The sequence below is a fragment of the Blennius ocellaris genome (assembly GCF_963422515.1).
Source record: "Blennius ocellaris genome assembly, chromosome: 18".
Taxonomy (NCBI): Eukaryota; Metazoa; Chordata; class Actinopteri; order Blenniiformes; family Blenniidae; genus Blennius; species Blennius ocellaris.
The window spans coordinates 10,714,989-10,737,668 of record NC_137667.1 but is presented as its reverse complement, the minus strand read 5'-3'; the positions used below and the strand labels follow the sequence as shown (position 1 = coordinate 10,737,668).

The following is a 22,680-nucleotide window of genomic DNA, read 5'->3' as shown; positions in this document are numbered from 1 at the left end:
GATGTTTCAATGCCTTATGGGGATAATACATTAATTTCCACAGATTTACAAAAAACTTGCCTAATCAGTGCCCTTGGACTTTGACTATAACCCCCCATAAAAACAAACTGTCATCTCTTCATCTTAGATAGATGTATATTTCCTAAATAGGGTTCTCGTTTTGGGTTAATATTTAGATTTAGGTCCCCACTACTATATTATAACAAGCCCTATACAGACACACACTTTCAGTGTTGTCCTTTGGTGTGTATCACTGTGGGTATGTGTACCTTCTGTGGTTGCCTAATAGGCTATCATAGTAGGAAGAGTTTCCACCAGTGTGATGTCACATTGAGGACACGTGTGCCGATGGAGAGTTGGGAGTGATGATGGGGAGGAGGCTTGTTTTGGTAAACCCATAAAAGTGGCATTCCACAGCTGCCCGTGTAAAGAATCTACCTCCGGGGATTCACACAACGCTGCAAACGTAATCAGCCGAGCCAATGTGCCACCACGGCAGCAGCGGACACATCACTTTGGCAATGACACCTGGCCTGCCTCCCCCTTCCAATCCTGACACTCCCCCTTATCACCAGACTTTCTAATACAGCAGTTACACCTCAGTGAGGCACAGCAGAGGTGAGGCTGTGTGTGTGTGTGTGTGTGCTGCTAAAAGATAAGACAAAAAAAAAAAAAAAACAACCCCAAACTGCTGAAGCATTTCATTACTTTTTACCGTGTCACTAGCAGGCGCGGAGGTAAAACGCAGCCAGAGACAGTTGCTTAAAATATAAAGAGAGCAGTAATCCTGGCATGCCACAGCAGGCAGAATTATATTCAATCACAGTTATCACTTCAGGGACAATGTCATCTCACTGCTGTATTACAGATGGTCCTGCTGCATGGGCAGATTTGATATGGGCATTCAGAGAGGCTGCTGGTTAGATGCAGCAGAAAAATGTCTCCATCTGGTGTTACTCCAGTCGACTGAGGAAGCTTGTGTACTAAAAGTGCAATCAGAACATGCAAAAGCATTGCATTTAATATGGAAAGAGCTTGGTGGGATGTGAAAACGATGGTACAAAGTTGTGATTTCCTGCTTAATTTTTTATCTAAAAAAGAAAAGGCATTCAAACAAAATAGACATAAAGATGAGCTCATTCAGAAATGTCAAATATATTTAAGTTTCATGGCCACATACACCTCAATTTCAGCTTTCAGTTTCAGAGGTGATGGTTTTTGGTGGTACCACTGCGGACTTGGTCCTCTGGCTTAAAGTGTCAAGGTCACCATAAAACACTTTGGTGTCAAACTTGATTCAAACATTAGGCACAATGAAGCAGGCGGTTAAATCAAGCGTTTTTTCATTTGAGTCAGCTGGCTAAAATAAAGCCCAATTCTTGATAGATAGCATTATGAATCAGTAATCCATGCTTTCTTTACCACTCGTCTGGATTACTTTATGTTGTGGTTCCATGGTCACCTTACCTTTATGAAGTGTTTCACCTTACAAGTCTGCTTGTTTCCTCAGGTCAGCTAATCAGCTGCTCCGAACCTAAAAACAGGCTGAGGCTCAGAAGGTACCGTGTTTTTTCAGTCGCTGCTCAGTGATTATGGAACAATCTCTGTCACTGCAGATCAGACACAAAATGTCTATTACTTTTTAAATCAAATCCTAAAATGCAACTGTTCTCCTTGGCTCTCAACACCATGTAATATGCCGATATTAATATGTGAGCCACAGATTTTATGTATTCTATTTACTTATTTGTGTATTTGTTTATGGAAAAGATGATGACTAACATCTCAAGAGAGTTATGTGTGCCATAAGTGATTTAAATGTGTAAACAGTGATTCTGTCTCTGAAGCTTCTTCCAGCTTGAGTTGTTACATCCTGCAGGTGAAAACATCCAGAAACTCAAGGTCCAATGAGGACAAATGGTTTTATATCAAATCAAGAAGTGACACATCCAGCTCTGTTCGATTTTTCAAATCTAGGTCACGTTATCTGTTGGATGGCCCCTCAATATTGTCATATATTGATGGGAACTGAAGCCGTTGGTGGTTTGGCAACATATCAGGCTGTACTTTAATGTTGCACGTAATCAGCTGGGATTGGCTCAAGTCCCCTATGATGGATGGAGCAGTATACAACATTGGTGGATGGATGAAGTTTGTGATATTTCTAACGCTTTATATTTCCCCAATTGCCTTTGCAGTCATATATATAAAGACTGTGATTGCCAGCAACACGCTTTAGACACCTAAAGATACAATTCATGATTGAAGTTGAAACATCTTGAAAGATCAAATCAAAATGAAAGTACAATTTGTATTTCAACAATCATATTTATCTGGTACACATCCATTTAACATTTGGGATTGAACTTGGGACAGCAGTGAGACCAGCTATGGCTTTAGACAAAATGGAACAAGCAAAAAAAACAAACCAGGAAGCTGAATGGGAGACCAGAGCTGAGGATGAGGAGTTTTTCACTTGTTCCATTGGAGGGACAGTTCGCGTTGGATGTTTCGGTCAGAAAGATTGAGACGAGGCTTTGATGGTTTGGTCCCATATGTAGGAGAGGTGACAGTTATGTTGAGAAAAGAAAGAGTTTGTTTTTTTTCTGAAAATGGTCAAAAGTTGTTTTCTTTAAGTTTCAGTGTAAAGCACATTACAGAGAAGAAATTCAACATTTTACAGAATCTGGACATCAACATCACAAAGACTCAGAAAGAACTACTGAGTACTCTGAAATGACTCTGCTATGCATACTTGATCAACAGGTGAAGAGGGCGGAGAATCTCAATTTGCTTGGTTTCCACATCAGCAGAGAAGGAATGTCCTTAGTTGGTCAAGAGAGGATCGTGATGCTCTGCTTGCAGTGTGTCCTTCTCCACTTGTACAAAGAAGACAGACTTACGTACCGCACATCACCTATGCCTTCATGTCATCTTGATGCAAGTGGTTGTTTCAGAGTCTCAGAATCGCCAAAATGTGCAGAATCCCGAAATACTCTTGAAATACATGGATAAGTGAACAAGCCAAAATTACCACATAATGCTATTTTTAACATCCGCCTTTAAATTGAAATCACATGTTCCCTTCTTTCATGCATGGATGCAAACGACTAAGGGTGACTCATAAGTGTTCGTTATCTAAAATTAGTGCTTACTCTGATGTTGAATGTCTATTCACGAGAGAGCAGTGAGTGAGCCAGATAACAAGAGACTGATTTCAGTCGCATCGGAGAGCCATTAATTCACAGCTCGTGTTTGATGCTTGATCCTCCTGTCACATCGACTGAACCTCAACTCATGACCCCTGAGACTGACCTTTAAAAGCAAATGTTGACAAAAAAAAAAAAAAGACTACTCTTAGCAAAGGTAAAAGTGTCATTAAGTAGGTGACAGTATGGTGGGAGGAGGTGCAGAAACATGAGAACGTCAGGTTGACACAGAGGTCAGTCCAGGGCAAATTGCAAATTAACAACTAAAACAAGAGGCTACCAGAAAAAAATTTTTTCTTTTTAAAAAAAGGAAAAATGTACAACAAGGTCTACAGTGGTGCTGCTGGAGCAGCTCAGGGGGGCAGAAGGGCCCTTCTCTTCTGGGTAAAGTCCTTGTACAGGATTGTCTCTGTATTGCCGGGGTCTGCTCTGCTCTGCTCTGCTGCTATACTACAGCGTACTGCTGATACAGCAGCTCCCGGATCTTATAGTAGTCGTCGCACAGGCAGCCTTCCAAGCCGATGCGTCCGGCCTCCGTCTGGGAAAGAAAGAAAAAAAAAAAAACAACAAAGATGCACGGGTCATCTTGAGCATCATTCACTTTTAAAAAGTCTTGTAGGGCACCCTGCTGACCTCGAAAATAAACTGCTCTTTTACCCGAGCCTTGTATTAAAGTGGCATTTTAATCCACATCACTAGTTCCTAGTTATATAGCACAAACAGAAATCCACACTCCTCTAAAAGTCTCCCTTCTCTTTGATTTCATTTTCTGGGTTGTGTCTATTTTAGGTTCTTGTCAATTATGCAGTTTGTTGTTAGTATCCCGGCTCCCGCTTGCTTTTCCTTGAGTTGTTTGAGTTTTGCCTGTGACTCTTTTCTTTTTTTGAGGGTGCGTCTTTCATCTGAGGTGAGATGTTTTCATTTGCCACTGGGGTTTTTATATCCTACTTAAGCAGGCCACATTTGTTTCTCTTTGTGTTTAAAGCTCCACTTCAGTGCAGATTTTTCAGTTTATTGTGTGCAAGTCAATAAACCTTGAAGAATAAATTCAGATGTTAACTCGAACTTAATTTAACATTTAGGTGCATGTATGAACATGCAAACTGATTTTCTCAAATACTAGTAAAATACCACTGTGGGAAAGCCACATATGATTGCGACAGCCTTTTAAACCGGTTTGTCTGAATCTTGACTCCAGAGTGAGTCTGTCCAAAGTGAACCAAAGTAAAAATTATTTAGCTCCTCTAATATTAGCATTTCTCATCGGAACAATTCAAAATGTCTATAACATGCTCGTTTAGATTCTTGAGAACTTAAAAAAAGGCAACATTGGGAGGTCGTCCTGGCACAATTTATTTTTAACCACCAAATTAAAAAGGCCTAAAAGTGAAAAACTAAACACTTGAGATGCTGTCTATCGGATGTAGAAGAAATCTGTTGGGAGGTGTAGAAATGAAGAATTTAGGACAGTTACTGGTCTATATCTTAAAAATGTCAACAGTTTACACATTTCTCATATTTCTCGATTGTATAAACAATATAAAATCTCTGTTAAGACATTTATTCATGTGTTCTATGACTGTCATAAACCTGTATAATATATCTGTGTGGAGTTTGCATGTTTTCCATGTCTGTAAGTTTTCTCTGGCTAGTTTCCTCCCATAGAGGAAAAACCTGAGTTTGAAATTAATTGGTGACTATGTCCCAAGGGCTGAATGTGAGTGTGTCTCAGTTTTGACCTGTGATGGACTGGCGACCTGTCCAGGGTGCACCATGTCTGAAAGTCCGCTTGGATTGATTCCAGTGGCCCCTGACCCTGACTTGAATAAAGCTGTATGGAAGATGGTTGGATGGACTAAAACCAGCAGAGTAACATTCGGTGTTGGCCACCTTCCCTGCTGAGAGAGAGCAGCTCTGCAGGGAGCTGACGGATGGCCTGTGCTCAGTGAGGCAGAGGGAAGGACACTCACCCTGCGGACCGCCACCATGTTGTTGCAGACCAGCACTCCTCCCACGAACTCCGCCTGGATGCCCTCTTTCAGCAGGACCTGCTTGAAGTCGGACAGACGGGGCTCGTTGATGAACACCGACTGGTGCCCTGAAATCTGGAGACGGAGTGAAAGAGGCTGCTGGTCAGACTATTCCTCAGAGGACTCCCGGAGCTTCTCGTGTACCTTTTTGGACGAATAGTGTCAGGAGCGATTCATTTCTGCTGGAACTGAAAGTCTCAAGAGGATGCATCTAACCTTGATCAAACTGCCTCAGGGTTTGACAATTATAGGTTTGGTCCACTGGCAGCAGCAGTTACTCAGTCTGAGACGTCATCTGCTCCTCATACCGACTCAAATGGCAAAGTCATTTGCATAAGATCTGACACTCTTGAAATAAGGTTACATTTTAAAATGAGTGGTGGCAAAGGTAAGGCATCCACTCACAAAATCCCTCTTAGCTGAATTAAAACAAAGCACCCACGTCAGTCAGAGGGAGGTACGCCTCATCAATATCACACTGCTGCTTTGTGTCGATGATTTTGGCACTTTGGTGAGACAGATGATGGCTGATCTTTCTGTAAAAGTGCTTTAAAACTCAGTGAAAGCAAAATAAACATAAAAGTGAACATCTTACTGAACCATGAGCCTGCGGTTTGACACAATCAGCCATAATGTCCCATCTTAACCAGCTTCAGACAATCCAGAGGGTTAAACTACCAACCAGGTGACTGCGGCTCGGTTGGTAAAACGGTCGCCTCACAATCCAAAGGCTGCAGGTTCAATGCCCAATCTCCCCCGTCCACGTGCTGAAGTGTCCTTGAGCAACAACCCAAAGTGGACGGATGGATGAAGCACCTTGCATGGGAGCCGCCTCCACTGGTGTGTTAATGTGTACGTGAATGAGTGAATGTGATTAACAATGTAAAGTGCTGTGGGAACTGCTCGAGCGGCGGGAAAGCACTGTATAAGTAAAATCCATTCACCATTCATGAATCCATTTAAAAAGCAAGAGCAGGTGGTGAGCGAGATACGTTGAGCATAAAGTCACGTCACGAAAGCAGCTTTCTTTCAAAAACACACTCATCAAGGTAACTTGTGCAGTATCAGTGGCTTGACACAGACTGGGTTATGATATTACCATTTTCTGATGTGCAATTTGCAAGCATATTTCCGAATGAATACATTTCAAATACCTGCTGATTTACGGGTCTGGTTTACCTGTATGTGGTGTGCAAAAACACATGCTAACTTGATAAGACATGTGGGAGCTGTTCTACAGGCTACATGGAGGATTGTATGTGACAGGTGGGCAAAAATAACATCGACTATCCATTTAGTGCGTTTGCATTCATGAATAATATGCAATATCAGGCGTGTCTAAACCATTAGCATAGGCTCCTCTCAGTATTTTGCATGATCTGTTAATTTACCACATGCAATGTTATCTACGCTTGAAAGCGATTGTGTCGTTTATGACTGCGCCCGTATTTAATGCATTGGAAGGGCAGATGCAAATCGACTCAGCCTTCAGCAGACATGGCGGCTGTTTCTGGGCTGAAATGTCATTTCTCAGCTGTTCCCAGTGTGTAAAAACATTACTTTAGTTTCTGAGGATTTATAAGATGAATATTTCTACTTGTATATTGTTAGTGTTGTCTTTCCTTCACTTTCAGGTGATCTTGTTTTTGTTATATTGACTGTCACAATCTTCCATATTGTGTGTGTATGCATTTTCAAAGCTAAATTCAATGTTATTGTAATAACTCTCTGATATGTTTGTCAACATCCTAAACAAAACATTCCACTCCAATCTTTCTACAGTGGAAACCAATACCAAATTCAAAAACTGGCTTTAATGAGTTAACAGTTTCACTGAGGGGAGGAGAGAGGAAAGTTATGTATATGTTATATAGTATGATACAAGTACTTCTTTTGTTCGATTATTCTGCAACAGTGACTGTTTCTAATTATGTACTGAATGGTAGTGTCGTAGTTGTTGCTCTTGCTTCACAGAGAGATCATCACCAGTTCAGATCTCAGCATTTCTTAGTGTTTTCATTTTCCATGGGTCCAAAAACATTCATTCGAGTCCCTAAATTACCCCGTAAATGTTAACGTGAGCAGATGACTGTCTCTCTGTATTTTCCCCGTAACTGTCCAGCCTTTAACCTAAAGCCAGCTTCAATCTGCTTCAGCGTCTTTCAATTGGATGAAACCGTATATTAGATGAATAGATTGATGTCTAAACAAATATTAATTAGGGCAGTATCTCTCCCCACGGTGAATTTGCGGTTTCCTACCTCATTTGTAGGCAGCGGCTCCAGCGTGGGAATGATGTCGCTCTCCTCTGACAGCTCCTTCTCGTCCTCCCCGAACAGATTCTTCATGGCGCGCTGTGCCGCCACAGCCGTGGCGTTGTGGTCGATGGCCAGGTCGGAGGTGACGTCCATTGGAATCTCGCTGTCATCTGCCTCGTCTTTCATGCCCTCCTCCAACATCACGCCGGTGTCCACCTTCACCACGCGCATGTCCAGCACGCCGTCGATCCACGCCAGCTCCGTGTCTTTGGCCTTACAGAACTGCAGCGAGCTCACCAAAGAGTCTTTCAACCGCACCTTCACCAAGGCAGAGAAAGATCGGATGATGGTACAGAATTGAAATTTTAGAAATGTTAACCTACAGAACTCATGCAGTGATTTCTCTCTTTCTTTGTTTTTTTGCCGCACGATTTTCTTTAACACACGAGTTCACTGTAAATAAAGCAAAACGGTTTTTGACAGAGGCTGACCTGGTAGATGTGCGTCTCACTGGTGGCGTCCACAGTTTCCTGTAGTTTCGGCGTGTACACCTTGATGTCTTTGCTGAAAGCCTTGCAGGACTCGGCCAGGTCCAGACTGGCTTCGGGCGGCCCGTGAACGATGACCAGCTGTCTTGGCTTCATCTGATTAATGATCTTCTTGATGGAGTCGCCATCCGATCGACCTTCATAGTCTATGTAGGTTATCCTTGCTCTGTGAGGAAACAAAAAGTTGAGGCCAGGTCTTTTCATTGGCGCTGATTAGCAAGACGATGTCAACCATGACTTATGGCAAGATTTCTTAACAGAGCTGCAATTTATCCAGTTGAGATTTGCTGACAAGACAATAAGCCTTTTCAGCATCACTGAGCCTGATATTTAAAACATTTACATCCATTCAACATTTGGAGGCCGTCCAACAAACTACGACAGCGTATTGTACTGTACTGCTGGCTAGGGACCAGAGAAAATACCGCAGGGTTACCCATGAGAGTACTGCCATCAGTGCACTACAATATCTGGAACAGTAGAAAACATCTCAAACATACTATAAGGTGCATTTCAATTATGTTTAGGTGTTGCAGCACGTTGTAAATAAAACAACCGTAATGCAGTAGAGCTTGATGGAAATTGTGTGTTCATCCACGAAAGAACTAAAATATCCAACCTTAAAAGCTAATTTCACAGCCGAATAAACCCTCCAGAGTGAACAGCTGTGGAGAAATGATGTCCCATAACGTTTCAGTATTTAACATCTTTTGGTTATTTTCAAACTGAAATGTTGAAATGTCCCACGTCTATCACGCAATTCCAGGAAAACAGTAATCAAGTTTATAGAGGCTCTATGACTAGAGCTTAAATAGTCACCAGCTTAAAGCCAAACAGGTTTGCTTGAAGATACCCCAAAAAAGCAGTGTTTGTCAAGCTTCGGGCTGGAATTCCTTTGGCAGAAGGGGGACACAGATTTTTTTTTTTTTACTGACCTGATTTCCAGATTTTCTATACTTGAGATGCACTTGGTGGGGACAACAGACAGATCCTGGTCCATAGGTTCATCTCCATTAGTTAACCCAGATTCCAGCTTGATCTTCTCCTCCTCTGTGCCTTGAAGTTCAGGAACCAGAAACTCTTCCAGCCTTTGAGAACACAGCGTGGATTTATCAATAAAGGTGGCGAGTGTAATACAACTGGCTCCCTGCACTCCGTGATGTCATTATTTAACAGTCGTACCTGATGATTTCCCCGTACTCGTCCCATTTGATCCTCTCCTCGTGGGTGGGGAACATTGGATATGATTTTTTGGCCTGTTTGAAGAAGCTGCCTTTGCGGTTGCCCTCGCCCTTCATCATCAAGTCGTGGTGTTTAGTTTTCACGATAGCAGGCTGATCCAGATCGTCATCCATGTCACTTTCATCACTGGAATCCACGTCCACCCTGAAAATCCAGAAAAACCCCCATTTTGAGAGTTAAAAGTAGTATATTAATTAAATTAACACTAATAACAGGCAGTTTGTTTGCTAGGTCGTCCACTATAATGATGTTATCCTCACAGTGTCACGAGACTGCTTCAATTTAAAATGTAATATTTAAAACAGCTTGTTTTATATCTCGGGTTCAGAGCAGGATTTTTCCTTCTGTTGGCTTTGTACCTGATTCTTTGTTTTAGCAAGATGAAATATATCAATAGATGAATGGACGAGGAGTTGATAGAAAAGGAGCACCAACAGATACAGTCAATAATCCATCATGCCAATAAAAAGTAATGCAAACCAAGAGTGAGAAAAGAAATGTCAAAACGTCGTTTTACACCGAGGAATATAAAAAATATTTTGCTTGAGGATCAACTGTGCATCATTAATATACATAAAGCTCCATCATGGTAAGATATGCAACTCTTTACGTCCTGTCCATCACTGTATTTATACTTACTCTTTTGCTTGTTCAAGCTTTTTTGCAGCTTCTTTCTTTATTTTGTCCTTCTCGAGGTATTCATCAAGCTCCTTGCCTTCGAGTTTCACTCTTTTCCTCACCTGTCATAATGAGAAAGAGTGAAACATGGATGAGGTGCAAATGACAAGAGTGCCACATTTTGTTGTGTTCCTCAGCTGGGTCTGAATGTGAGAGACGAGTTGCTTCCCCCTGGGGCAAAGGCTGCTTGATAGAATAAATCTCAAATCTCTGTCATGGCAAATCAACACAACCAAGAAGGGCCTCACCTCCAGATCCAGCATCTTTTCTGTGGGGTGGTCGATGAGGTAGCGGGCCAAGGTGCCAGGTGTGGTGCGGTAGGTCAGGATGATGGAGTTTTTGGCGTTTTGGCACCACTGGATGAACAGTTCTCGGGAGAATCCCGACTCCAAGTCCGGCTGGCTACACAGCACCACTTTGGGGCTCGGCACCCGCGCCAAGTCTGCCAGACTGTGGCACAGGGTGAGGTGTCGGAACTGGAAGGGGTTGTTTCTCTTGTCCTCAAAACACCTCATGAGCTTGTCACTCATCCACTCCACCTGAAGAACATGAGTGCGTTAAAATAGAAGACAGATGTTGGCGAGCTATTAACAACATCGACTGTGTCATATCCTTTATACCAACAGACAGAATAGAGATTTCTGAGATAATGTGAAAGAGAATGTTTTGTGACGATTTACGACACCTGGGACTTGGAGAACTCCACCACGTTGTAGCTGACGTTATTAAGCAGAGCGAGCGGGTATGCTCCCAGCCCAGCGTCCTTTGTCCTCCAAATCTGGTCCAGGAGCTGAGCCAGCTCCAACACACGCCCAGCCGTATCCACGGCAATGAGGACATTACCATCACCGCGTAGTGTCTCCATGACATTGGCTTTGAGAATAGAAGGAAAAACATGGGCGTTATGGAAAAAAACAAATAAAGGAAGGCTGGAGAGGATATCACAACAGTATGTTTGGAATTAATTGAATCTGCTATTCGATACTAGCAGTGCAGAGTCTTGTGAAGTTAGCTTACTGAGTAGCTGCTCATCTCTCTGTTTGCGGCGTGGTTGGACATATGTTGCATTAAAGGAGTCTGTGATAAGTAAAGAAGGGCGGCTGATGCTCTCCAACGTGCAACCGTTCAGGTGGCTGTAACAGATAAGAATAGCACAACAGAAACAAAGATTAAAAACATATGTCATGTGTGGAGGCAAATGGCGGTCACACCTGAGACTGGCTTGTTTTCTGACCCCCCCCCACCCAAAATGTTTTACATCTTTGAGTTCAGCTCATGAAAAATGGGAGCAAAAACAAAAGTGCTGCATTTATAGTTTTGTTCAGTATATATCTCCATTTTGAGTCTGGGGTTTGGGCCAATTTGTATGGACTTATCACCGGAAAGTTTGTGGGTTTTGTGAAGTAAGACCAACTTCCTCACTTAGTCCAAAATAAAATACACTTGAGCTTGATGAACGGCATAACCATATTGCTAGAGCTATTATTGCTGTGAGCTAAAATTGCTGAGTTGCAGAAACTGTTGTCAGAAAGTGTTGAGAGAGTGGACAAAATTGAGACAAAATCCAGAGATAGAGGCAGGAGCATGGCTGGCTTTTTTAGGTAAATGACTACACATGCACACTTCTTTAAAAAAAAAAAATGTTGTACTTCTGTCAATGTCAGATTTCATGTCAGAACAAGAGAGGGGAGCTGATCGGAAGGTTGTCTTGTCACCGCTCTAGACATGTCTGGACTCCTGTGCAGGTTCTCAAGTGTACACAGTGGATAATGTGGCTATCTGATAAATAAATAGTAATTGCAATGGCATTTCATTTTACATCAAGTTTAGAATTAAAGAACTGGGAGGAGTCTCAGACTCCAACAACCCTAAATTGGCTGAGTGTGAATGTGTTCGTGACCTTCCCAGGGTGAATCCTGCCTTCACCCATAGATAGTTGGGATGAGCCCCAACACACCACGGCCCTGAACTGGAGAAAGGCATACTGAAAATATTCCAAGTGTGACCTTTCTTCCTACTCACATTTCTCGCTTGTGGTTGAAGTCCACAGCATAGACGATCTCCTCCTCCCCATCCTTGACAATTTTCCAGGTCGTGCCTCCAATCATGTGTCCAGCTGGAAGAGGAGTGATGGAGAGACCATGTCCCTTTCCTGTAGAGTAAAAGAAAAAAAAAATCAAGACATAGAATTGCAAATAAAACTGATATTTCTACTCAAGCCTGCCACGTGGCATAGTTTTGCAACACGGTTTCATGACATTTGAGAGAACTATAACATGTTTAGTCTGAATAAAGTGCTTAAACTTATTGAATCAGCATGGAAGTTATTTGCATACAACAGAAGGTTCTAATAAACAAGTTTTCTGGTAGAGATTCAAGCAAATTAATCTCTTAGTGGAATGAGATTAATTCATAAATCCAGGTGGTGTTGTGGCTTTCAATGCAATGTAAAAGAAAATGAACATGTCCAATCTAATACACTGTGCTTTTTAAAGTCTCGTTTGCCATGTGGAATAGTGAGCACTCATTTTGCTTTGTTTTCTTTCTTGTGTCCTGATTATGCTGACTCAAGACTTGTCTTGTCTAGTCTAAGATGGTCTAAAAGTCATTCACCTTTCAAATTGACAATCTGTGAGTATTTCAGCTGTTGGATCTTGTCAAAGGCAGAGTCCACATCATCGAGGGTGAACAGTGTAAAATCTTCACTGTTATTACGAGACTGAGGGGACAAAAGAACACAATATTTGAGAAGGCAACCACCAACAAAACAAACATTGTTCGCCATGTTTCTTACCTGATATAGATCATACATGAACATCTGACCCATCTTGTACACTGGGATTGTGGCATAGATAGTGCAGTTTAGCCCCAGTTTGCCTACTGCGTAGGGCAAGGCTCCCAGATGTATGGGGTCAGGGTGTGAGAGAAGCACAGCATCAACCTGGTGGACGTACCTGGAGTGAGAAAGACAGCATCACACATCATTCAATTCGTAGAACAGGGAGAGCTCGGATGCACCCAGAGGATGAATAGAAAACCCACCGTTTCATGGCATCGATGATGTCCATGGAAAAGTTCTCGTCCCAGCCGCAATCCAGGAGGAAGCGGAACTCGTCCACCTGCAACAGGTAACACAGGGCGGACTCCTCCTGGACTCCAGACACGGCCGTCAGCTTGATAATAGACGTCATTTTCCCCCTCAGTTGTTACGCTGCAAGAAAGGTTGAATTTGTGAAGTATAGTCCAAGTCTGCTCACGAAACAAAAGCAGTGAGATCTGCAGCTGTGCGGCTCTTTGTGCGTCCCAATCCAACTGAGCACAAAGCGAGTTCAGAGCAACTAAATGAGCAAAACAAAGCTGGGTGCGAAGTAACTCTGGGCCGTTATATGTCTGACTTGTAACGCAAAACTCCGTTAAATGTGAGTTTAACTGAATAGTGAATAGTAAACACACACGATTGCTAGCCACAACTAGCTTACCCTGTCAGCTTCGCATGCAAGATTCACCCTACCTTCTGGACGTATTATAGGAGACAAAAGCACGTGGAACGTACCATTAAATGTATGAAAGGACAAATTAATAAACGTTGGAATAGATACACAGTTGAGATGGTTTTCTTTAGGTCCAACATTGACAATTTGTGGCTAACATCTTTGAACACACACTTTCAGGGCGGACATGTTTGCCGCTACATCACGTGTCAAAGGTCGTGGGAGTATACCACGTATAGTGTGACTGAAAAATATTGTGCAGAGAAATACAAACGTGTAAGCCTTTAAAACACGATTTAATTAATACGATACATCTGAATTATGTTTTTATTTTTACAAATAGCGCAATTACGAACCATAGCTGCTTTTCTCGTAATATTAATTTTGTACTCAGTCTCCAGTCACCACTTCTTCTTTCTTACAGTTGGTACGGTCCAATGTCCTTCGTTTAGTGAATGAGGAGCTGAAGGCCGCAACGAGCTGTCAACAAAAGGTAAGCTTTTCCATTTTTCTTCGTTGTATTGTTGTCTGACTTGTGTCAGTGTGCCATAACGTGTTTATTGAACTGAATCATCGAAAGCCATTTGAAATGATCAATCGCTTTAAATTAAGATATAATTGCTGAAGCGGTGCAAGCTAACAGTTTAGCATCGAGGCTCTGGCTGTGCAGTGAAGAGTGAGTGTGGAAAAATGTGAATCTGGACTCACTATCATCAAAAGTCATCGTGTGTGTCAGTGTTCAGTGATGAACGGCTACTGTTTGGAAGTGCTTGTTAATTTAGTGTAGCCCCGTGTCTATACTGTGATGTTTACATTAACATTGCAACTGAATTTGGAATTGCATTTCAATGATTTTTATGTTTGCCACTGTCCCCTCAAAACAGATTGTTAGTTTAAGCACACGTTGAAGATGAGTTGTCATCTGGAGAAACCATCGTGTTGAAAAGCATAGCAAGATTCGTCTTTATTATGCAATTCTTTTCTCGTTTTTTGATCATTCTTTAGAAGTTATTAGTCAACATAAGTCATGTGGTACATCCTTTTCTGAAAACATTTCGTTTTGTGAAACTCCTTAATGACTTTAATGTAAATATATCTTTAAGGACTGTCATTCGAGTCATTTTGACAAGTAATATATTGGCACAATAGTGTTAGTAATAGTCTTAGGGAATACAGTTCTTTTTAAAAATGCATATTTTGAAATCACGTTTCTCAACAAACTATGAATCTGGACATATTCAATCGTCTTGGCTGTGCAAATATTTACAACGGCTGCTGGACTTTGGAATAGTTGCATTGCAGCTGTCATATGAAGTAGAAATGCCCAGAACTATGATTTCAGTCGTGACATGTCCGTGTAACCTAAACACATTTTTTTTCAGATGACAGAGGGTGCATCAGTATTTATGTCAATGTCTGTTGCTTTTTTCAGCAGGAACCATGGTGAACTTTGCAGGAGCCGCCAGAGAGTACTGGACCTACCTCCTGGTGCCTATGGGCTTTGTGATCGGATGGTATTTTGACAAACAACAGGACCAGAAACTGACGGCGTTCAGAAACAAGAGTGTATTGTACAGAAGGTAAGAAAAGCAACTGGTCATAGTTTAAGAGCAAAACAAGTCCAACATTTATGATGATGCCATAGATGTAACAGCATCTACTCGGTCCACGACCTCTGGAGCGGCGTAGATCCAAAATGAACCATTGATAATTTCTTTGTTTTTTTCCTTTATAAAAGTAACTTGCAAGTCTTTCATGTGATACTTACTTTGATGTTTCTAAGCAATAATTGATGTTGGTATTCTTATCATCAAATCAACCATAGATGCTTGGAAAAAAACTCCAAATAATTATTAGCTTTGCTCACGTAATGAGTTAAACAGGTTGATTTGATGTTTTTAAATTGAGCCAACTTATCCCAAAGGATTATGAAAATCTTTTGTCACCTCAGCTGGCCAATCAATGAGAGCCAATCCACATAATGTCATTTAAGTTTCCGTCACACTTATAAATTGTCACTTTTACTTAAGATAATGATTTTATAAGACGATGGCTCCAACCAACAGCCGCCCAGAACAAACTCCACTCAGATTATCATCGCATGAAAGGTTTACTATTCTTATGATGTTGGAGAAGCTGTGAAAGTCAAGTATGACAATTTACACTGATATTGAGCTCACATTAAGAGGACTCATGAATTAATCCACCAGAATAAAGGATTATTTTATTCTAAGACATCTCATTTTGCTTTTCCATAGGGAGCTGAAGCCTAATGAGGAGGTGACCTGGAAGTAGACCACCCATTCCTTTGAATGTCCTCCTGCTGTAGTTTGATTGATGGATCGTCCTCGATATTTAAAAAGACTTCTGTACATCTGCTTTTGAGTTGTATCAACCAATAATAAAATGTCTTTTCTCATCCAAATGTTTTTTTTTATACAATGATTTTGTGAAGCACAACACAATTGGAAAAAAAAAAAAGGTTTATATGAAGTCGATCAGACAGTTTTCATTTCTAGCACAGCCAATGCATAGAGCACCCAGTGTTTTGCACCCTTTCATTTAGGACAAAGGTGTTTTGAATGTGTCCATGCAGCCAGTGTGACTGAAGAATCTGGGGCTTCTACGGCGCTTCTGCAGTGTGGATAATCCCATTCTCAAAAAGCAATTCAGCCAAAGCAATCTGAGGAAGACAGGAAACCAAACGAGAATCAGCTTAAAACACAAATGTGACAAACATGCTGAAAAATGAGTAAACACAGGTTTTTGAAATTACATGTTTACATAGGTGCTTGGACAATGAGAAAAATGACAATTGTCACGCACATTCCTTAAATACACTCCTTTCAATACAAGACAGCGGCTTTTTGCTTAAGCACTGTCTGCAAGGATAAACCTACCCTGTCCTGCACAGAATCACAGGGGAGGCTTTCTACTTTCACAAAATGAGGGTATGAATGGATCAGAAACTCCACAGCATCTGTGAGCTGAAAGGGGATAAAAAGAAACACCATCATTAAGACAGTGAATACACAACAGGAAATTTGATATGCATAAGCTTCAATATGTACCTCTGGATTTATTTCACAACTCTTGAGCTCCTCTTTGTGGTAAACTCTGGAGTTGTGTGTGGTGTAGTAAAGATGCACAGCATCTCCGTCACTGCACAGCCTGAAGAAAAGAAACAATACGAACCGAAGAAAAAAGCCTGAAAACAGTTCATCAGGTTGATGTAATTTTGACTTTTTTTTGGTTTGTTGTTCTGCACTGATAAGTACATCAATGGATGAATTGAAAAACGCTGGACAGCAAAATGCCTCCGAAAAAGAGCGCGGCGTGAGGAGCGCTGCAGTAAATGTCTGGTGGAGCATCACGCTGTTAAATGATTCACAACCACATATTAAAAGTGTTCATTTCAATTTATGCATATTTTATCCATCCATCTCCTGCACCGACTTAGCATTGTGGGATACTGCAGCCGATCCCAGCTTACTATGGGTGAAGGTGGGATGCACACTGGGGCAGTTTCCTGTTCTGAGATGCACGCAGAATGTCGTCTTAACATTTGGATCACAGAATATACCATCGGACATGCAGGCTGTCAAACGGTTTTGCCAACGAGCTGGCAAAACAGCCCTCTCCGTATTATCGTCATTGTATGTTTTCCATGGAGTTTTACCAAGAACTGACCTGGCACAGCCTGCACGGAGGACTCGGACTTGGGTCTGGGTGGTGATGTGGATACCCGCATCTTTAACTCGTCCACCCTCCCACCTGGTTGGTGCCCCGAGCACACTGCTGGCCTGTTCCTCTGTGGGGGGGGGATTACATGAATTTGTTATAGTAAAACACAGCTTGTATCTTAGGCTATACTGCTGCAGTTTCCTTGATCCTATCTCATACCTGGAGTGAGAACAGGAGGCAGGCAGTCATGGAGGAAATGCTTTGCTTTCTGATCTACAGAAGCGTCGACCGGGGCGTAATTGGTCAGTTTCTTCATCAGAGACTCGATTTTAGAGAAGAACTTTGCCCTGCGTGGGTCATCCTGCAATAAGAACAACCGCCGTCAGTACAGAGAGACTCATGAAAACATGGGAATGTGTGTTCTCGCCACAAGTAGTCTCAGTATATTCAAGTAAAAAAAAAAAAAAAAACTTACCATATCAGAGTTCTGCACTCCCATATACGTGAGATAATCCAGAGGTAAACCTTGTCTAAACTCCACATCCTCCTCCATGGCGATCTCTAAAGCAGCAGGAACCACCTGAGGGGAAAAGACAGAAACAATGTGAAAATGTAAAATCACAAAGACATGTAGGATGTTTAATCATGTACAGTACATGATTAAACATATATCATGTAATCAATAGTCCCTGAAGAACCAATATTTCCACAATCAACACACATCACAGTAGTATTTCATCTCCTGCTCAGGTCCATTGTTTCAATTACAATGAATAGTTTAGTTTTGATGATTAAACAGACAGAGGGATTGTAGTGGTTAGCATCCTTGTCTCATCGGCAGTTTGAGCCTATGTTGAGTTTTTTCCCTCCATGTGATAGTTCATCGTGTCCATCATTGAGTGAGTTTCCTTCTTCCTTTGAATTTCTAACATTCCTATCACTGCAAATATCAAACATATCTCACTGACTATCACCTTCTGCAGGAGGTCCCCCCAGCTGTTCTTCTGGTAAGAGGAGATGGTGACGTGTAGGGAGTGTGCGTCAGGCAGACAGTTGCCCTGATGGATGAATCCACGGGGAAAGTAAAGGAGATCCCCGGCTTCCAGCACCACGTCCAGGATCGGCTTCCCAATGTCTGCCTGGTCAAAGTTTGCTGGAGGAGAAACATGAAGCAGTCACCTCCAAGATGCGTCTGCTGATAATGAATTACCCTGCTGGGCTCAAAGCACAGCTTTTTTTTTTTAGTTTGCACCAAGTGATAAAAATAAATATTTAAACACATCTTGTTGAAAACAGTGTCACTTCCCCACACTGGCCTAGAACCTTTTTCACAGAACGGTGAGAAAGAAAATGTTCCACTTACGACTTGAAAGCACGGGTAAGACTTCATCCTCTGACCTGAAAAAAGACAAAAGAGTAACCTCACTATGCGTTTGTCTCTTTGAATCCCATCACAAAAATGCGTGGCAACTGAAAATGCAATCCAAGGTGGGTTTTTTTTAATGATTTTCAAGTCAGTATGAAAATACACAATATCATGCCAATGATATATCAAATCTAGTGAAAGGTGGTGTGAAACTATCCAGAATCACACATTTTTCACCATTTCTAGTTAAATCGTTAAAAAACTGAACTTGTATCATTTCTCACTATTACTCTACGATTTAATAAAAAGAAGCTCAAATACTGTAAATATGTTTTTCTTCAATCATTTATCCTCACCAGCAACTAATCACTTGCTCTCTAAGGTGACCAAATCTAATCAACAATACAATCTGATTAAACAAGCCAAGCTAGTTTTATTGCCGTGTTAATATTAAACAAGCGTCGGTCTTCTGAAAAGGTGGTCACCTCGGGGTGTACACTCTCCAGTGCTTCTTCCCCTCCAGCTGCACCACAAACGCTTCGATGTCGTCATAATGGGGAGCGAAGCCTTGTGTTCTGGCCGGTGTCAGATATCTGGATGAAGGGAGGAAAACAAAACGCACGCATGTAATCCCCCAAACAAAGATGGTTCCAGTAACAGATTCTGGTCCCAGAAACACTCACACGTTGGCTCCTGCCATGCTGCCAAACTGCTCTTGGAGGATGGACAACACGTTCCACACAGTGGAGGAGAACGCCTGAGGATTGAGCATGCGGAGGGAGCAGCCACTCTGGTGAAGGGAGATAGGAAAAAGGCTGGAGCTTAGTGCTGATGGTGAGCCGATACCTTCCATGCATGAAGCACAACAAAACGTCTGACAAAAAGCGTGGCTCAATTCAAGAATTCACATATGACTAGTTACAGGTTCTGGAGGATACAAGACATGATAGAGCAGTGGATAGCACAGAAAAATTCACCTGTGTTTGATTCTATGGAGAATTTACATATTCCCGAAGGCCAGTATTCCTGAAGGTGCAGTTCATATTAACTATGAATAAGGAGGATTAATAAAATGTAATATTAATCCTATATATATAATCAATATAATCAAGCTAAAGACCTTGATAACTTCGTATCCGAGATTTGATTGTGTGTGTGTGTGTGTGCGTGTATGTGTGTGTTACATTGCATTTTTAATGAAATATGGGCTGTAAATAAAGACTGATTTAAAAAAAAAAAAGAAAATGTTGCTATATATTCATTTCTGTTCATGGCAAAGTGTTTACCTCATAGAAGTCCCACACTGTGAATGGCAGAGCTCTTCCTGAAGGATTGTGTGTTTCTCTTCTGCCTTGAGTGTAACTCGTAACATCCAGGTTCACTCCAAACTGAACGTATTCCTTGAATTACACAATGCAAACATGCAGGTCAGGAGCAACATTCACTTTTTCTTTTAGTTCAACTGACTTTTAATCACAGCTATAGCACTTCTCTTGATAATTACCATCACTCTTAAAACATTTATGATATTAATAATTATTTTTTTTTAAACGACCAGAAGGCTGAGATAGACAGCTTTTCGTACATGCGTTAGTTATTACACTGGATCCCAGGCTATCTGCAGTACAACCAATCAATCACAGAAAAGATTAGCCTCACATTTTTAACAAAGAAATAGGAAGTTTAAATTATCCAGGGGAAAATAAGCAGGACTTGTTAATTTTTTGACAACTCTGCAGCCATAGAATCAAGATGAATCTCGTCAGTCTCAGGGTTGAAAGAGGTGTGTTATCACGTTCAACCATTCAGGGGGAAAATAAATCAAGCTTTGTCCGATATTACCTGTGACAGAGAACAAGTTCTCAAATCTGGTCTCAAAAAAATAAGCTGTTCAGTCTCAAGTCATTTTTCAACAGTTACAATGAAGACATTTAACAACAACTCATTTAAACCAACTGGAAAGATCTCTGCAAAGTTTCACGTTGCTCACCTCTCTCAGTATACGGTCAAACTCTGCTGTGGAGAACAATCCCTTATAATAATGTGGATTTTTGCGTTGAACAAAAATTGGCTTCTTTTCCCACATGTCCCTGTCGATAATTAGAAAGAATAAACGTCACTTGATGAATTAAAAAAAAAAAGGCATCAATTTTGTTTTAAATGGCAGGGAAGAGATACTGGCAGCTGTAATCTCTGCCACAAGGCAAGTTTCTTCATAAGGACATACAATGTACTTAAACGGTAAAGCGGTAAAGAACATTAGAAGATGTTGCAAATGCGAGGTAAACAACCTGAAAACCAAAAGAAAGGCAAAATAAAACAAGGAGACATGAAATAATTTATAAGACTTGATTCAATAGCAACAAAGCAATAAATGACTAAAAACCTGTGTGTCTACATTAATGGAAACAGTCAAATTCATTTGTTTTGGGGTTTGTTCAAGTCGTGATTTACACGAGCCATTCTTGAAAGCATTCTTTGATCTGAGCAGTGCATTTTAACACATTTTGATAAAACTTCACGAGTTTGTTTGCTGTATCTCGTGAAGGTGACTCACACAGTCTGATGTCGGCAGAGCGACACTTGAACGTACCTGAAGAAGGTCTTGGCAGGAATGGGATCTATGAGCCACTGAAACAGCTTGCTGGCTCTCTCCCTGCTGTTGTTGACTCCTGCCAGGTTTGCAAGCACATCCTGGAGATACCCCGCATCTCCGTTTACACACTCCTCCTGCTGGAGCTGCCGATGAAGCAAAGAAACATCAATCTTCTGTGCAAAATATTTCTCGGTATGGCAAATTCATTTCTATATCATATCACCATTTAGACACAAGGCAATTCTGTGCTTCACAAGGCGATTAGAAATCTTAATCTAAAGCAATTATGAAATACATAAGGTAATCAAAGCCTACTGAAAATAAATACATGGAGTTTATCTGGATTTTGGTCATTAAGAAATCCTTTAATTCTTGCCATATTGAATTAGTAATATTAGTAAACTATTTGTGTTCATGTGGTAGTTGAATATCAGGTCTAAAACCAGAATTACACCAATTCTAATGAAAATCGAGCCACTGATACATCTTTGGGAGGAAAATTTTTTTTTTTTATACGTGCTGCTACGTACATTTATGACTGCCTGGTTGCTCTGCTCTTTCTGTGCAGCCTTCTGCACCTTTTTTTTGACCTTCTTCTTCTCAGCTTTCATTTGTGTTCTGAGCTTTGCAGCTGCATTCACATTGTCCGTAGCCTTTGTCGTCTTCTTCTTCTTCTTCTTCTTAACGGGAACCTGCAGCGCACATAAGTTCACGTAACTACAATGAACCTAACGAAACAAAATAACTAAAGTGATTGAAATAATTAAAGGAGTGTGTGGTTGTGCTCACAAAAAGCAACGTGCAAATAAAGCACTGTGCAGCCGATATACACACGCGTGCATCACCAGAGGAACCACGATTCATATCTTAATACACAGTCTTATTAGCAACCTACCGGTAGAGCGGGTTTCTTAGCAGGAGGGGAGATATTTGTGTTCGGAACAGTTTGATATAAAGCAAAAGCTGACATGTGTTTCCTCTCCATCTTTCTCTACGTCATCAGTCTCTTCTTCGGCAGTATATTTGTTCACTATTAGACTCACCGCTGCCACCTACTGTGTCATACCGTACATTGCAGGCAAACTATAACCCTCAACATACAAAATACAACACGTCAAATAACCATCTGAATATTTGCAGAACTTTGCAAATTCACAGTAATGAGCTTTATGTATGCCCGTGAGTGGTTGAATTGTTAAGTTGTTGTCATATCAATCAGAATCAGCGTTCTTGCCAACAACTTTTAACAACTTTTGGCAAAAATAATCAAATGAAATTGCATGAAATCTTCTGGGATGATTGGTCTTTATCCAAGGATGGTTTCGTTAGATTTTGAGAGGGTGGAGTAAACAAAAAGCTTGAAAATGTATTTTCATCATAACGTGGTCAGTTTTGATCCGATTGAGGTCAACCCAATGCCATAAATGTTCAGTTATCAAAACCATATCCTCTGACATGCCACATGATGCAGTGACATCATTACGCTGGTTAGTAGTTGGGCGTCAATGGTCAGGGGGTCACACATAAATTGTAAAATGTGTGTACATCTGTGACAAACAGTGATAACATGAAGCAATT

The 22,680-nt window shown here is 41.2% G+C and overlaps 3 protein-coding genes across 5 annotated transcripts; 1 reads left to right on the top strand and 2 right to left on the bottom strand.

The window, feature by feature from the left end:
• Positions 1 to 2,343: 2,343 nt before the first annotated feature.
• On the bottom strand, positions 2,344 to 13,644 carry cpsf2 (cleavage and polyadenylation specific factor 2). The gene is made up of 15 exons (XM_080514504.1): positions 13,519 to 13,644; positions 13,008 to 13,176; positions 12,760 to 12,919; positions 12,579 to 12,684; positions 11,988 to 12,117; positions 10,983 to 11,098; positions 10,651 to 10,838; positions 10,214 to 10,504; positions 9,927 to 10,027; positions 9,228 to 9,431; positions 8,981 to 9,133; positions 7,989 to 8,211; positions 7,501 to 7,815; positions 5,180 to 5,314; positions 2,344 to 3,747 (listed from the first exon to the last, which is right to left on the bottom strand). Exons 2-15 carry the CDS (start codon positions 13,154 to 13,156, stop codon positions 3,655 to 3,657), a joined length of 2,364 nt encoding a protein of 787 aa, XP_080370630.1. The 5' UTR covers positions 13,157 to 13,176; positions 13,519 to 13,644; the 3' UTR covers positions 2,344 to 3,654.
• ndufb1 (NADH:ubiquinone oxidoreductase subunit B1) lies at positions 13,644 to 15,881 on the top strand (the record flags this gene model as incomplete). Its single annotated transcript, XM_080514032.1, is given in 5 exon segments — positions 13,644 to 13,694; positions 13,881 to 13,932; positions 13,935 to 13,949; positions 14,892 to 15,036; positions 15,715 to 15,881. Coding segments are annotated over 5 exon segments (300 nt in total). The 3' UTR covers positions 15,752 to 15,881.
• A 117-nt stretch (positions 15,882 to 15,998) lies between these two features.
• On the bottom strand, positions 15,999 to 22,087 carry riox1 (ribosomal oxygenase 1; the record flags this gene model as incomplete). Of its 3 annotated transcripts, XM_080514187.1 has the most annotated exons (15): positions 15,999 to 16,139; positions 16,357 to 16,443; positions 16,528 to 16,627; positions 17,147 to 17,267; positions 17,360 to 17,501; positions 17,616 to 17,720; positions 18,115 to 18,293; positions 18,504 to 18,538; positions 18,992 to 19,099; positions 19,190 to 19,296; positions 19,793 to 19,906; positions 20,497 to 20,596; positions 21,100 to 21,245; positions 21,633 to 21,794; positions 21,998 to 22,087. In XM_080514187.1, 15 exons carry the CDS (start codon positions 22,085 to 22,087, stop codon positions 16,080 to 16,082), a joined length of 1,656 nt encoding a protein of 551 aa, XP_080370313.1. In that variant the 3' UTR covers positions 15,999 to 16,079. The 3 variants fall into 3 exon arrangements, with proteins under 3 accessions (XP_080370313.1, XP_080370311.1, XP_080370312.1); XM_080514185.1 differs by having other exon boundaries at positions 16,357 to 16,627; XM_080514186.1 differs by having other exon boundaries at positions 16,357 to 16,627; positions 21,681 to 21,794.
• Between the last annotated feature and the right edge of the window lie 593 nt (positions 22,088 to 22,680).

Excerpts from the sequence above, each read along its gene's own strand:
- cpsf2 (XM_080514504.1), bottom strand. The coding sequence starts at position 13,156 with ATGACGTCTATTATCAAGCTGACGGCCGTGTCTGGAGTCCAGGAGGAG. Across the intron at positions 12,118-12,578 it reads ACAGATTGTCAATTTGAAAG|GAAAGGGACATGGTCTCTCC; the intron begins GTGAATGACTTT and ends TTTACTCTACAG. Across the intron at positions 10,839-10,982 it reads GAGAGATGAGCAGCTACTCA|CCAATGTCATGGAGACACTA; the intron begins GTAAGCTAACTT and ends CTATTCTCAAAG.